This window comes from Colias croceus, chromosome Z, assembly GCF_905220415.1.
Source record: "Colias croceus chromosome Z, ilColCroc2.1".
In the NCBI taxonomy this organism is placed as follows: Eukaryota; Metazoa; Arthropoda; class Insecta; order Lepidoptera; family Pieridae; genus Colias; species Colias croceus.
This window is the reverse complement of record NC_059568.1, coordinates 14,179,682-14,197,345: the sequence shown is the minus strand read 5'-3', so window position 1 is coordinate 14,197,345 and position 17,664 is coordinate 14,179,682. Positions and strand designations below refer to the sequence as shown.

The following is a 17,664-nucleotide window of genomic DNA, read 5'->3' as shown; positions in this document are numbered from 1 at the left end:
AAGTACCGTACAGAGATACCATAGATACAATATAAGCCATATTCCTCTCAACTTTCAGGAAATTAAAAACGAAAATTTAATTACACTCCCGACACTTCAATTGACATGCGATAATAGCCAATTAATTGTTTACTAAACCACCACAATCAATGGTTGCTAGTTGATTAACATTTGTGGTCGGGCCAGTGCAGTAATTTGTCTGTCAAGTGCATAACCACAAGCTTCTGTCAGTTGGAGCTAGCGAGAAGGTTGACAGAAAATAAATAACAGAACAATATGAGCTAGAAATTATAATGTAGGAGTCTGAGCATTAATTATATAGGATATTAGCTGTCGCGGCAAACGTTGTTCTGTCTTAATCACATCATTTAAGGGTACCTATGAACTTACTTGTGTTAGAAAATAAAGAATAAAGAATGAAAAATAGACGTTGGCCGATTCTCTATAGATCTACCCAATAGGCATACAAAATTTCATGAGAAACCGTCATGCCGTTTCGGCGGAGTTTGCTAACTACCAACTACCAGTTACCACTGTCAACTTATCAAGAGCTTATCAAGTGAGATATTATCTAATAGTTTTATTTTACTATTAGATAGTTTAATTTTTATTCGTAAGTATCTAATTATTTGAACGAATAATGCTATTGTTTAAAAAATATTATTTACGTTCGACGACCTCCCTGTTAAGTGAGAAAAATTTTGGAGCTTTATAGTGTAGCCTTCTAAGTACATCATTAAAAAAACAAATTATGAATTATATTCTAAAAAAAATAATTTTTTTTTTTAACTTCTAACTATTCGCTATTTTTAACTGTGAAATAAAAGTAAAATTAGAAATGTTAAATTGCCGTGTACTTACTCTTAGTAATGCTTCTTTTTAATCTCCAGCTAATGTATGACCATAGAACGTGCTTGAACAGGAGTAATTTAAATAAAATACGACCAAAAGCAATGTTTTTAAAGTTGTATTTAAAATAATTTAATGAATTTACTAAGGATGTAGCGATAGGTAAATTTCTAACTACCCTCTCCTAGTTTTGACTGGCTAGCCGTAAAGTTATTATCAACATAATCAGCCCTTACGTTCCCACTGCTGCAATACGGGTCATCTATGAGGTTCAGGCATAGGACACATTTCATCGAACTTGTGCTATGTTTTTCTTCTCCGTGTTCAATGTGATCAAAATGCGCAGATAAATTATTTTGAAATCAATATATTTTCTGCTTGCTGGCCCCGAACCCTTGATTTATCGACTAGAAGTTCAAATTCCTCACCACTGAGCCGCACTACTGCTACTATAGATAGCAAAGGATACATTTCTTACTACCCTCCCTCAGTTCCGACCGGTTAGCAGCGGAGCTCTTATTATTATTAATATACCAAAGTATATAGGATATAATTATTATTTCTTACTCTCTCCCTCTTTCTACCGGCATTTTACAAACGATATAGCAAACGCTTAAGATTATTTTTCTAACTTACGTCTCTTCCCTAGTTTCGACCGGCTAGCAGCGGAACACCACTGCCTGCGGATCAAGCTGCTCGGCGACTGCTACTACTGCGTGTCCGGGCTGCCGGAGGCGCGCGACGACCACGCCAAGTGCTGCGTCGAAATGGGGCTCGACATGATTGATGCGATCGCGTAAGTAGCTTGGCTTTTTTTGAGTTTACTAGCTGAAAATAATGTATTTAAAAAAAACAATTCGATAGTTTTTCAAGTTCAGAATTAGAGTTTTAGCAAATGCAATGCAATAAATGAATTGCTACATATTTTTGTTCGTAGTTCACAGCTGCTTCTCGAGTCATAGTAGATATTATATATTGCAACATTATTGCAACGTAGCGTACTCTATACATAATACGTTTACTTCACCAGGCTTGTCCGTGAAGTGATGGCGGTGAACGTGAACATGCGTGTTGGCATCCACACCGGGCGAGTGCACTGCGTCGTGCTCGGCTTGCGCAAGTTGCAGTTCGATGTGTGGTCCAATGACGTCACGCTCGCTAATTACATGGAGAGCGGAGGCGTGGCTGGGTGCGTAGACTAGTATAGATCTAACATAACATTTATTTCAACATGTGCATAGTTTTGGCGAGTTCACTGGGTCGTGCTCGGCTTGCGCAAGTGGCAATGCGACGTGTGGTCCAATGACGTCTCGCTCGCTGATTATATGGAGAGTGGAGGCGTGGCTGGGTGCGTACACTAGTATAGTATAGTATTTATAGAATTTTAACATATTGTGTGTGGGGATTCATACCGGGCGAGTGCACTGCGACGTGCTTGGCTTGCGCAAGTGGCAATTGGACATGTGGTCCAATGACGTCACGTCGCTATGTGTAAACAACACAAGCCTCCTTCGCATGGCCAAAAACAAGTAGATAGAACCTACAAACAAGATTCATACACACTTTTAAAAATGTTTGAATTGCTGTTACAGTTCGCTATTTTTATTACTTTTGAGTTTTGATTCTTTTATCATTCTCAAGCAACGAAAATTACAGAAATTAATACGCGGCTACTAGCACCATCTATCGCAAGACATTGATAATAGAGAAATTATAACATTCATTCTAATATTTAAAAAAAACAACGTCTTCAAGAGGATTCATAATAATTTCACTTTCTAATGTCTCACACATACAAACAATGATAAATGGTAAATCTGAGCAAAAACTTATTTATCTTCAAAAATAAATTTACATTATTGTAAATTACTTCTTAGAAGTACGACTGATGTAACATAATATACTAAGTAATCAGAAGAAAATCACACAAGGGAATTTTATATAATATCACGATAACATACATTCAAGAGTCAAGACTTCATTCACTTTCATCTATACTAATATTATATTGAGGAAAGGTTTGTAATTATGTATGTATGGTTTTCACGCATAAACTACTGGACCGGTTTTGATGAAATTTGGCACAGATAATCTTTAGGCCCTGAGAAAGAACATAGGCTACCTTTTATTGCGACATATGTACCACGGGTGAAGCCGGGGCGGACCGCTAGTATAAAATAATTTTATATTATTGAATAAATAAGTAATATGTACGGTAATTTATAAAGTTCTCTAGTTTAACGAACTAAGACTGTTAATTAATAATGAAAGAACATATGATAGGTTTCACACTCATAATAAAATTCTAGTAAATGATTTGAAAATTATTTTAAACGTTTATAATAATTCAATTTTATTCTATAATAAAATCAGTTGTTTTACCATTTGCTAGACGTAATTGTTATTTTAATTGTTTTGTTATATCTGCTTATAAGTTACAAATAATTAATAATAATATATTATTGCGTAGTAACTAACCTAAAATAAAATTATCTCGTACATATTGTGTTATTTCGAGCGTGGGTGTTGACTGGTGTGAAAATGAAATCTTAGTGATCCTACTGAGTACCTAGGTAGGTAATATTATCTATTATCAATCGTGAAAGTTTGGGGAATGGATTGACAAATGAATGGATATTGATAACTGTTACGCAATAAAATAGTTTATATAAAAATGTTGCTCAATGCTCATAACATAATATGACTACCATAGTGAAGATTAGGACATAAAGGCACTTATTTTCTTCTCTACAGGCTTAGCGTGAAGCAAAAGGTTCAAACTAGTGCATTTTAAGGCGTAAGTTTAACTGTATTAGGTAGATATTAGGTATGTTTTGGTAGCAAGTAAAAATATATTATATTACTAGCTTTTCGCCCGCGTTTTCAAAGGAAAACCCGCACAGTTCCCATTCCCGTGGGATTTCCGGGAAAAAACTGATCCTATGTGTTAATCCAAGTTACCCTTTATATGTGTGCTAAATTTAATTATAATCGGTTCAGTAGTTTATGCGCGAAAACCATACATACATACATACATATAAACCTTTCCTCTTTATATTAATAGTATAGATATCTATACTTAAAGAAATATTCAATCGAATATTATTAAAGAACTCTTAACTTTAACTGGCTTCATTTGGTACTATCGCATAATATCTAGGTTATAAAGGGGACAGATGACCCTATAATGCTGCAAATCGGCTTATCTAATGGCATCTTGCGATGAATGGCCGTTCCAATTTTCCATATTCGACTGCTGAATTGGGAAGTGAAAGTAGCTGTTTGCTGTTTGAAATAGTATTTTAAAATTATGTCATACTAGCGGTCCGCCCCGGCTTCGCCCGTGGTACATGTTTACGTTTTCTCTACATAAGAACCATCCTCGTACTTCAAGGAATATAATAAAAAATAATTATCGAAATCGGTTCAGCCGTTCTCGAGTTATGCGCTTACCAACACATTTTGCGATTCATTTTTATAACGTATATAAGAAGAATATAGGATATTTATGAATATCTTAAAATGATACTTATTACTTATGATGACACATACACACATCAACAAAGGCTAGGGATATTTGGTATTGCATCAAATATCTTAAAATCTGTGGAAACTTTTGTGATGTTGTAAATGGATAAGAATTATAGCTCATTTTAAGGTCTTTTACAAAAAATAAAAAAAGACGTGTGGCACTCGGGGACTGCCGCGGTAAAGCTATTGCATGCTATGCCTTCAAGCCACACCTCCACCCGTCGGAGTGGGGAGCGTGAGGATTTTTCGTTATGGAATTTCTCGATTCGGTCCCCGCTCTCAGACCCGCGATAGAAGCTATGCAATACCTAGCTTAACATTTCATGATTCTGTGTATTTGTGAAAGCTCTTTTAATGATACCTACTTATTTTTAATGTTAAAAGTTAATTGTAAAAAATAGAGACATTATGAGCGTTTAAATAAGGCTGTCTATTGTCTTGTGGCTTATTTACCGGGGAATACTTCAGTTCCACTAACAATTTATGAGCAAAATTTTATCCAGCTTTATCACCTGTGTTAGTAGTTTGTAATAGTTAACTAAAGTTTTTGGCACAACACACTGGGGTTCGGTTTCACAGCTTGCTGATAATGCTCTTGATAGCATATTAATACTAACTACCTACGTTCCTGAGTTTTCATACGTTATAATTTATTTCAACTGACAGACCAAACTAAACAGAGAGGAATCGGGAATCTTAGAAACCAAATCCTTAATATCGAAATTCGCTTATTACTTCAGATATTTTATTTATAAAAAGAGCGTGTGTTCAGAGCACACGTGTCAGAAGTGAAACTTCTTTGGCTAGATTAAAATATACAACCAAAATCGTCGTCTTAGGTACTCTATGATAATATTATGACGGTATTGCCATGGCGGGACCTTGATATTTTACTCTCGACGCGCCTAAAGAAGTTTCGCTTCAACAAATCAGAAGGCTGTAAAAAAGAGCCTTAATTATGAAAATAATTTATTTATACAAACTTATGTTCAACAGACGTGTCCACATCACCAAGGAGACGCTGGCGTGCCTCGGCGACGATTACAAAGTGGAGCCAGGGAATGGCGGCCAGAGGAACGCCTACCTGAAGGACCACAATATTGAGACATACCTGATCGTGCCTGATGACACCAGCCGTGTTGTAAGTATTTTTGGAACGAAGTTCCTTATCGCGCGTTACGGAAGGGGGCTAGATGTAATTGTAACGACACTTTTTGCTATAATTGTAATCTCGTGTGTGTCTCTGTCTGTCTCTCTCTCTCTCTCATAGAATGAAAGCTAGTTATTTTAGTAACTTCGTTCCATCCGGGTTTCCCCTGACCTCTCAAGTTTATTTTTTGTTTTTAGTTAAAATCACTGAAAGGTGAGACTAGTTTGATAAAGGATTTGTGTACTTTATTATCAGTTTACAGTTTTAGTTACAAGAAATAATAGAAAAGGATAGTTTGTAATCCTATGACAAGTTGTTACGGTAATGTTATCGTATTACAGTCAAATCTGTTTTATTTCTTTGTACGTTTAAACTGTTGGTTTTACTTTTTTGTAGTATACAAAAGCATCCATAGACCATACCTAATACTGAAATTGATTGTAAATAATGTTGCAATAATTATAACGTTAAATTTCAATTATCGTGTCGAAACCACGCTTCTCTTCCTCTTATATATTTTTGTGTATTTTACCTGCCTTCTTTTAAAATATTTTCCGTAAAGCTCCAACAAAATTCCATTTATCCTCGAAAACTTTCGCGTTTTTATTGTCTCTGTTTACACGAGCGTCAAAATATCATACAATGTTGTCTAGTAGATTACTTATTATCATCAATAATAGTCTCTTGAAATAGTTATTTTACCTTTTGTTAGAAAAATACCTTGTTTCATTTCAGATTAAATTATTAATTAATTTTAACAGCCGTACACGATTCAAGACTTTTTAATATAGTATCTAAGTACTCGTTAATGCTTTAAAGTTGAAATTTTCATACCTCATTAGCCATCGGCATCAATACTAATTGATGCCGATGATGAACTTGCAATGAATTCAAAATATTAAAATAAATGCTAGTGCATTTATTAATATTTTGAATTCATTGCAAGCTTTAAAACCACTTCTATACACTTTCTACTTGAAATCGCTCGTTAAAACAGATCGACGCCATTTTCAATACTTATTTGCACGTGATTATTTTCACATGATATCATCACTACATAGTATAAAACAAAGTCGCTTTCTTTGTCCCTATGTCACTTTGTATGCTGAAATCTTTAAAACTACGCAACGGATTTTGATGCAGTTTTTTTTTAATAGATAGAGTGATAAAAGAGGAAGGTTTTAGTATATTATAATTTATTAGGTTTTAGACTAAACGAGCGAAGCCGCGGGCGGTAAGCTAGATTAATATATTTAAAAGGGAGCTTTGAAAATGTTTCACTACACGCATAAATTAGCTTCATCTGTATGTTTGTGTGTAACCGACTTTAGAATCGATTTGGATCTTCTTTAAACAGACAGATTTTAATAAAACTTTGTACACTTATCAAGAATCAGTTGACGATTCAATAATTGCATGTGTATATAATATGTATACATATATGGCTAAGAACCTACTCGATGTGGAACTAACAAGCCTTCCAAATGAGAACTCCCAAATCATATATTTTTCTTTTCAAGCCGGTTTATTAGCAACTAGCTGCTCCGCGCGGTTTCACCCCCGTGGTTCAACTCCTGTTGGTCATAGCGTGATGATATATAACCTATAACCTTCCTCGATAAATGGGCTATCTAACACCGAAAGAATTTTTGAAATCGGACCAGTAGTTCCCGAGATTAGCGCGTTCAAACAAACAAACAAACTCTATAATATTAGTATAGATTTTATTGAGTACATGGATATTTTTGGTTAACAGTACGATGTGGTTTGCAACTAACCGCACGTTCACACCGACTTACTGTGAACTGCATTATGTGGGTTATTCATATCATTATTCTGATTACATAATATTATTGTTTGACAAAAGTATGAGAGGTTTTGTTTTTTTTTATTGTAATACAATATATTTTGGCGTATATGTGTTTGCGTATTCTCACACGGATTAGAATAGAGATGTATTTGGGATAATCTAGCGTTTAATATTTAAGAAGAAATTCCTGACCTGTGCTTATTTACAAAATTACACCAAACACACATAATTATATACTGCGAAATGCAGACATATTAGATAGAATTCAATATAGCCATTTCAATAAAATAAATAAAAATAGTAGACTGCAAAAACTATAAGTGTAATATTATCACGGTTATTTCCTTCGAGCCTCACTTCCTGGAAAAATATCGTATCGTCCGAACGGCAAACGGTTGCAGGCGGATAGAAATTGAAGATTTACAATGTCAAGCCAAGATAATATGCCATTTAAGCCCCTTGTTGTCTCACGATGCTCGACGTCGTTGTTTACTTATTTTTCCAACGGAGAAAATATAATATGATATTCCTTTGTAAAGCGCAAAATCCACAAACTTGTATTTTTCTGTTAAGCATTACAAATTGGTGCTCATTTGAGGATTACTCGTGAACTTATTATGCAGGGTATTTGCGGAGGAAAGTCGACATTCGCTGAATAAATGAATAAACGATAAATGTCAACGAATGTAAGTAGGTACAATGGATTGATTTTGAAATTTTTTTTAAAGGGGATAAGAAGTCATAAATAATGTAGGTATACGTACGGACCGCGAATCAACATTCATTTTTTACCTACGCCGTGATTCTGTTACTTAGTTCTTTATTATTTTTTTATCGATACTGTAATAGAGAAATCGAGAAATATTACTTCTAGTGTTTTTTGCCACATAATGGTGCTTGTTCAATTCCTGAGAAATAAAGATTGAATTACACGATATATAGATAATATGGAACGATGAAACTTTTTGTTCTATTCCGTTTTAAACATTGATTGGTTTTGCGTTAATATTGTTTTATTCTTCCAATTATTAAATTAGTCGTAATAATTCAATTTTTTTTTTTGTTTAGTTAAATACAAATATTACAAAAGTTTCAATGCATTTTATCCACATCTTTTCAAATAGGTACTCCAACAAGATAAGTTTTTCTTAAAACAAATGAGACATGGTGTCATGCTATAGGTACACATCTGAAAGATGACTTTATAACCAAAAATTGTACCTATTATAATATGTATCGATTCAGCTTGAACTTTGCATTTTTAAATTTCAATACACTTAAACGCATTCCCATAAAAAATACGACCACAAATGCTAAGCACATATTATTAGAGGCTTACACGAGCATAAAATCACTTCACACCCGAAGGTTCATCCAATTGTAATTTAGTTTCTCATTGAAGCGTTCCGCACATAGTTTATAGTATTGTGTTCCCAGTAAATGATACGTAAGCAATCTCTTAACGGATTCCACGTGGAATTGATTTGCTATTGACGCCCTCGGAAAATGTCTGTAATTTACAACATACATGCTAAGATGTTTTTTTACATTTATAGACACTGTGTGAACGCTCCACTAGGGCAATATAATCAGGTAAATGCCCGATTTGTGTAAAAGAGCGAGTGAAATCTTTATGTGTGAGAGTGACAGAGTGCTTATAAACGCAGTTATTATTGTTTGTGTATAGGCTGTTTATCCTTTTGATACGTCCTACATTATTCAAGTCAAGCGATCGAACTATCCAAAAACGTATTCATCTACAGAGTTTATTGTTAATTTTCTTCGTCTCTATTTGATAAATAAAAGAACCTCTAGTTCCTTTAATATATAACCTATTCACTTTGATATAGATTTGTTTGAGTATTTAGCTGGATTCTCGTTTGGAAAATTTTAAACCAAGCCTATCCTACAGTTCAATCCCTCTATCACTACCTGCATACAATAGTGTAAACCTGGTATAAATTATAGTAACTGTAGTATACTATTTATTATATTATCTGTATTAATCGATAAACTCTTGTACCCAGGATAAGAAGCCGCAGCACAACTTCTCGCTGAACGGCAATATCTCAAAGGAGATGCGGGTGATGGGACACGGCTCGCAGCACGGAAAACACTCGTCGAAGTTAGTAGTATTTTTATTGTAGTGACGTCAGCAGTTCGAATTGTACGCGATTGGCGGTTGGAAAAGATATAGGAAGTGTAAATAGTGTTGTGAAAAGTAATAATTAAGAAATGAGTAAATTAAATTCCTATAGAAAGAGTGAAGGCCATCCATAGTCAGTTGGATCATAAGCAATATTTAAGAAATACGGAAGGTGTTTGTATTGTCATGATATTTATATAAGTTTTTCATGAGGCTTATATAAAAACATTATGCATATATACCAACTTCCTTTTAACGATACCTTATTGTTTGCCATTTAAGTATGGATTTTAAATTTGGGATGTATGTATATTGTATAAGTCTATAATAACATCTAAAACCATGTTTATTCACAGTTTGTGGCATAAATTTTACTATACGTCTGGCCCGCTCATCGCTAAATTTACGTACCTGCACAGTCTTAAAGCCCTTTATCCAGAACGGCATTGACTATCTGACCAAAGAGTTAGAATAATTTATGTAAGTTAAACCAAGGTTTACCTGCCTGGTGTATGGCACCTGTACCGAGAGCCGGTGCTCAAAGGTATTCAAATTTGAGATGTAGATTAAAACGAATATATCAACGGAACATGGAGCCAATCAAAATAAAAGTTAGCCGACATTTTCTGGTTTTATCAGCCCTTGTTTCGGAAGTATTGGAATCGTGAATTAGATATTTAAATAGTTCAAATACAGCTTTAATATTTAAATTTATGATAGCTCAATGATGATAAACCAAGTTGGAATTCAAATGAATTTTTAAGATACAATATATTACTAAGGTATTATAAGCATAATTGGTGATGACGGATTACTATTCCGTGACTTATATCCCAGCGAAAATGCAGTCAAATAAAAAAATCATTAGAAAAATAGCCACGTTGATTGTGTATATAAAGCGGAGACTTTTCATCAAGCCGTTGTCAAGGAAGTAAAGCTGTAAATCCTGCGCCTGATCTCTCTGTGGTCTTGTCGGATCATTGCTATTGTACTGGAATAAGGAGCTTTTGTACTTTTATTGTTGGTCTATACTTGTACATTATTATATGACTTGCGGAATTAAAAAAGAGATTTTCAAGACTCTGTTTAGATTGGCTACCATGGGCAGAGTTCGATTAAAATGTCGTTTAAACCTTTTTTAGGGCTGATTTTTCAATCCTTGGTTAAAACTTATTCATCGAATAACGTATTATACTACCATTTCAAAAATATATTCTAATTGTCCGTATTTGTCAGTTTACAGGTGACATTTTAAAATGTTCGTGTAATACTTTATTGGATGGATAAATTTTAACCAAGGATTGAAAAATCGGCGCTAAATTGAACACTGAACAGGTTGAAAACAATCAAGGAGTTACAATGCAGCTATGAAACATTTACAAAACATCTGTACCTTTTATTAATCAGTTTTCCTTCACAAAGTTATTTAAAACAATACTATTGCACCGTGTTTAGTCGCTTTCATTGTAGCAATAGAAATGTAGCGAACGAAAACAGCGACCAAGCAATGTTAAAATGGCAATTTCAAAGGAACTCTAATGAATATTTTTTCCAGTACCACTTGTTTGAATGAGAATCGTTTGTAAAAAGTTTTATTTTTCTTGAAAAATATACGCCATTGTTTGCGAATATATCACGCTGGAATTGTTTCTGTAATTTATAAATTCCCTCGGCTTTAAATTGTTTTTAATAATTAGAGTTGGCAGAGGTTGAGTGAAACGAAAGTTATTTTTAATGATTCAATTGTTTGATACAAAAGTATATCAGGTAATAATTAGAATTTGAAGACTGGCGATGTATTGCTGATAAGCTTAGTAAATCTTTTCCAAGTCACCTAACAATTTATTTGGTAGACGCAACTCTATAAAATGGTTACTTATAATAATATTTATAGTAAACTATTCAGAATTGAAATACAGTGAGTAGTGATATATAACATATTTTGTATACTTAAAAAATAAAAGTAGAACAGCAAACAACTAAACCAATAAATATGAAAAGAAACTTAAAATTTATGTACTTACAAATTACGCAATTACAATTAACAATTCATTAACCATAAAAATAGCAATATTTCTGCGAAAAACTACTTTTGAATCGGCATAAATTTACTCCTTTGAATGGTTCTCAAATACCTCAAAATGAGCCCGTATTATGCTACGACATTTGACAAATTGTCTATATTTTAAAATCAAATTAATTATTTCCCTTCAAAATGTTCTGAATCGTAGAAATTACAGCGAATTTATTCTAAATGGTGAAGATAAATTTAAGGATGAGTATTCACGATGCTTCGAATGTTGACGCAAATGAAAGTTCATTGTAGTATCAATATTACAAAGGTTTTTCAAATCGACGTAAATTTACTTTGGGTTTAAATAATTTTGCGAAAAAGGTCAAGGAGATGACAAATAATCGGATGCTAACAACATTAAAAAAGAAACCGTTGTGTGTTTAATAAAAAGACGCGATTTTCGTTTATTTAGATAATAATTGGTTATTATAAAAACTTATTAAATATATGTCAAAGAGAGCCTGATGATTTAACGTTTAGATAAGTATGATATGAACTTTTTCACGAATTATGATTCTAAGCTTAAATTTGTTGAAAAAAATTATAAAAAATTTTTAGTGTGATAAACTCCTGGTGTGCGAATTTTATTATAATCAGTTAAGTGGTTTAGGAGTCCATTGAGGACAAACATTGTGACACGAGATTTATAATATATTAAGATAGTGTACACACAGCTTTTAACTTGGTAACTGCACTCCGCTCGCTTATGTTTGTCGCCGTCCTTACAAACTTTTCGAGCGATCTAATTTCAATTCTACGATGTTTAGCCTTAACAAGACTTGTTCCTTCTAGTTTGCAACGCTTCGTCTCTTTTGCTCTTTAACTATGTTTAATGTTGCATTAAGAGAATGGGAAACTGTTTGAATTAATTTCACACATATTTTAAAGTCTTTTCTCTTCCCTAAGGGAATTTTACTAATAATAATATGTCTAATACAGTGATTATGTAGATAAATTAAGAAGACAATAGGTAACTACGACAAAATCATGATGAAGCGATAAAGACTGATGAAACGATTTTATAAACGTTGTCTTACTTCTGTGTACAGTTTTCTTACGAATATAATATAGCAAGCAAAATACCGGTCTATATTGAATTTCAATCTTTATAAACAAGCGAAATAACCAAAATATACAACGAAAAATAAATTTAAAAGTTAATTAATATCTACATTGTCAGATATAGCATAAAATAGGTAAAAATAAATTTCAGGTATAAAAAGAGGTAAAAATAAATTTAAAAGCTGACGAAAAGCGATGTTGATTGTTTACCGTTCGTCCCTCAAAGGGGATTGTGCGAAACTCCCGGAAGACGTCAATTTTTTAAATTGATTGTACTACGTCCGAATTAATCAATTTTCCAACGGCCTTTTGTAATTGAAAATTTGTTCCCGGAACGGGAGACGTGAAACAACGGCGCGGTTTGATGACTTGTGACAAGTTTTGTGTCCTCAATTTATAGGAATTATTTGAAAAATTTCTCTGTCCCGAATTTGTTTGTAGCCTATGTTTGACCCTGATTCTTGCTCTATTTCCATTCCTAACTTCATCCAAATAGCTGTTGTTGATGGCAAAACAAACGGACAGATACTCTCTTTTTAATATTAGTATATAAATTTTTAAGACAGATATTATAGATACGAGTATACAATGAGTTATATTGTTTGATCCTTTCAAAACATTTTTATTATGCTAACTTAGTATAACGAAAATATGATAAATTCACTTCCATTTCAAACAGCATATTTCCTATTATTTCTATTAAATTGCGCCATTAAATTATTTTGCCGAAAATGGAACTAAAAGCAGAAACGTGGCATTGTAATGAGCGCGAGCTTAATTGAAATTTATAAACGCTCCCGGAATTGTGTGCAAAATGTATTATGAACTTTGAATATATCGAATACACAAAGAGTTATTTTCTTATCATTATTTTAAATACGTTTCAGTAATAATGGTTATTTATGATACTGTCTATTTGACTTGTTCTTTACAAAAAATATACACCAACTTTGTACAATTTATTATATCTTCCATACCACAGAACAGTAAAAACAAATAGAAGTGCTATAATGTCATAATTAGTATGAAAACCAGTGTCGCCAAACCCACACATTTAAACCGATAGTTATACAGTACACTACAAGTAAACTATGCCTTTGATTGGACAGCTAAATTTGAGTAAAAACTGACTTAGGTTATAAATTCAGCATTTCAATATGTACCCTAACGCACCCTGTTACGGTTTATTTTCATATAACATCCCTATGCATATTAGCTGTTTTGTTTCTCTTTGCTCCGAAATTCCAAATTCGAAAAACATTCAGCTACTCCACAACAGAGGGCGTTAGTTTTCGATAGATATAACTTTGAACCTCAACACATAGAAATAAGGTTGAAATTTGTGTCACTCTACATTAATGACATTGACTTGATATTAATCTGATGCTATGCTCTAAGGGATGTCAGCCTTGTTATCGATAATTCACAAATAAATATTTTTTGGTGCATTTTTTTTTTCTTTCTATTATATGAGTATAGTACAATGTGCCACATTTTGGAGTATGTTTATAGTAATATATAGTATACTAAGTATGTCTTTTCATATTATTATTATTAAATAAAAAACGGAATAGAATAGTATAAATCTATATTTACAAAATACAAACAGAACTTATGCATAGCTTAAATCTTGGAACTGCCGTAGATTTGATGTATCGGCGGCCTTTGTTAGACTTCTTAGTGCTGTTCGGCATCCAGTTAACTCGTCACGTTGCATTTATCCATTTCTCTTTTAAATTAGCCTCTTTGGGAAATCTATAAATAAATTGGATAAATGAAAGCTAAGGAAAATAAAATAAAATTTAATACATATTTATAATGTTTGTCTTTTCTAAAGTATCGATACTGTCGATATAAGCTACAACCATCACTAAACCGAAATTCGTTTGTTTATTGCAATAATATTCCAGAAAGTCTTGTTTGCTGTTCAATCTATATTAGTACTAATTTCTTATGGATTAAGGTTCATTTTGACTTAATATTTTTATAAATTTTTGACAAATTACGACAAGCGAAGTTATAACATAAAATATATTTAAAATAAATTAAAATAAGACTTACCGATGGTATGAAATGCCTCCATTGCTGATATTATTTCGTCTGCTATCATTTTTCCACTCTAATACCGAACAACACGCCCTAATTAATGAATAAATATGGAAAAAAGGTTTGACAGCTGACAACCGACTCGAATATTTTTCTGCGCACAACTGAGACCAAGTAAGGTGATCTTATCTTACTAGTGACACGTGGGCCACGCCCACATCGCACTTCTATTTAGTTTTTACTGTTCTGTGTTCCATACCATCAAACTACCTGACTTTGTCAGGTAAAAAAATGTGTGCGTGTACTAATGTACACACGTAAGAAGAGAAACTTCTTTATGACTTTATTTTTCAAAAAATATTTTACTATATGCAACTTTACAGAAATACGTCGAATCACGCGTGGTAAGGATAAGAAAAAGATGGCGCGTAACGAAAAAATGTTACACTAAATTTTTTTCCAACCCCGATAAAGAAGTTTCACTTGAATAATATTTCGGAGATTCCTCGGGATTAATTTCAACGTCCGCCATGATCGTAAAACAATAAAAAGAATCAGTGCGCACAACTAGCGCGGTTGGCTGTCGGGCGGCAAGTGTCGTTCGGACTGACACCCCCCCAACCTGCCAAACTACTGACTCAAGGAAAATGTCATTGTCACTTGTCATTGTCATAAATTCATTCGCTAAAACTTCAAGTCTCAATATGTCAATATTAAAAATATTCACAACTTTACCAATAGATGGCGTTAATACCAACTGAATAAATCAATACTCCGACACGGCCATTCAGCGCGTTCTCGCGCGATTTCTAAACCTATTTAGCTCTGGTCTGTAGGTCGTGTAGGTTCCAATGTAGAGTCAACACATGAAGCGCGGAGCTTCCAATGTAGATAGAGCAAACACATGAAGCGCGGAGCTTCCAATGTAGTGCCAACACATGAAGCGCGGAGCTTCCAATGTAGATAGAGCCAACACATGAAGCGCGGAGCTTCCAATGTAGATAGAGCCAGCACATGAAGCGCGGAGCTTCCAATGTAGATAGATAGAGCAAACACACGAAGCGCGGAGCTTCCAATGTAGTGCCAACACATGAAGCGCGGAGCTTCCAATGTAGTGCCAACACATGAAGCGCGGAGCTTCCAATGTAGATAGATAGAGCAAACACACGAAGCGCGGAGCTTCCAATGTAGTGCCAACACATGAAGCGCGGAGCTTCCAATGTAGTGCCAACACATGAAGCGCGGAGCTTCCAATGTAGATAGATAGAGCAAACACACGAAGCGCGGAGCTTCCAATGTAGTGCCAACACATGAAGCGCGGAGCTTCCAATGTAGTGCCAACACATGAAGCGCGGAGCTTCCAATGTAGATAGATAGAGCAAACACACGAAGCGCGGAGCTTCCAATGTAGTGCCAACACATGAAGCGCGGAGCTTCCAATGTAGTGCCAACACATGAAGCGCGGAGCTTCCAATGTAGATAGATAGAGCAAACACACGAAGCGCGAAGCTTCCAATGTAGTGCCAACACATGAAGCGCGGAGCTTCCAATGTAGATAGAGCCAACACATGAAGCGCGGAGCTTCCAATGTAGATAGAGCCAACACATGAAGCGCGGAGCTTCCAATGTAGATAGAGCCAACACATGAAGCGCGGAGCTTCCAATGTAGATAGAGCCAACACATGAAGCGCGGAGCTTCCAATGTAGATAGATAGAGCAAACACACGAAGCGCGGAGCTTCCAATGTAGTGCCAACACATGAAGCGCGGAGCTTCCAATGCTAAACCTTGGCATGAAGCGCGGAGCTTCCAATGCTAAACCTTGGCATGAAGCGCGGAGCTTCCAGTGCTAAACCTTGGCATGAAGCGCGGAGCTTCCAATGCTAAACCTTGGCATGAAGCGCGGAGCTTCCAATGCTAAATTTACGCGTAAAGCGCGGGGCTCCCAACACTAAAAAATCGCACGAAGCGCGGAGCTTTCAATGCTAAATTTAAGCGTGAAGCGCGGGGCTTCCAACACTAAATTTTCGCATGAAGCGCGGAGCTTCCAATGCAAAATTTACGCCATCGGCTCCTCTTAGAAAAGAAAAAGGAAACAAGCGTCTAGAGATGCGATCATTTATTAGCATCGATCAACAAAATAAATTCTTAGCATTTCTTTTAACCAAAACATCAACAACAAAAATAAAAAAAAAAAAACACATAATATCGCAACCGTTGACATAATTAATACAATCGTGTATCTCAGCAAATGCCGTTAACTTTGGCGACTAATCATTTTAACTTAACTCAATATTTAATTAATAATTTTTAAAGCCGATTAGAAAAATAAAACTCACTCTTATTACAAATCAACAAGTTGATTAGACATTTCTGGTAAACCCGTAGGATAATCCCTTAGCTTTTCATGACACACAATATGTTGCGCACGTTCTCCAGATATGCTCCCGAGCTTTGTCGTCAAGAGCCTTCTCGTCCATCCTGACCTTGACGTCACGTCTGATGTCGAACAGGTCCAGCTTTTCATACTCATTAACCAGCGCGTTGATTCTCGGTGGATTTTTGTTACGACCGTCTGAGAGTTCCCCTTTACGAAGTTCTCATTAAAATTTTCAATGATAGAACGTAAACGAGCAATATCTTGGATGTCTGTAAGGTCGGTATCGATCGCTTCTATATCGGCACTTTGCAAAGCACAAACATCCGCACGAACATCGCGAGAAACGTGAACGCCACGATTATTAATAATTAAGTTTACCGCGGGTCGCGTAAAAACATCCCGCCCTACAATGACGTCATGAGGTAAAGCCTGAGAGTCTACCACCAAAAAAATCGACCTCTAAGTGAAAATCATCGATGTCTATAGGCAAAGTAATAAGGAAAAAGAATGAGTGGAAGTGGAGCACCAGTTAAACGCGTAAATACAAGATCTCGTACACCGGTTATAACGTCAGCGATAGTTACGGCGATTCTGTCTACACACACACATTAACGGAC

At 34.8% G+C, this 17,664-nt stretch overlaps 1 protein-coding gene across 1 annotated transcript in view; it reads left to right on the top strand.

The window, feature by feature from the left end:
* The window catches only part of LOC123705545 (adenylate cyclase type 6), a 229,186-nt gene that overhangs the window by 193,737 nt on the left and 17,785 nt on the right, over positions 1 to 17,664 (top strand). The window contains exons 13-16 of the mRNA XM_045654375.1: positions 1,499 to 1,645; positions 1,880 to 2,038; positions 5,377 to 5,521; positions 9,368 to 9,465. Of these exons, the coding sequence (XP_045510331.1) occupies positions 1,499 to 1,645; positions 1,880 to 2,038; positions 5,377 to 5,521; positions 9,368 to 9,465 (549 nt within the window). The remainder of the gene's footprint in view (positions 1 to 1,498; positions 1,646 to 1,879; positions 2,039 to 5,376; positions 5,522 to 9,367; positions 9,466 to 17,664) is intronic.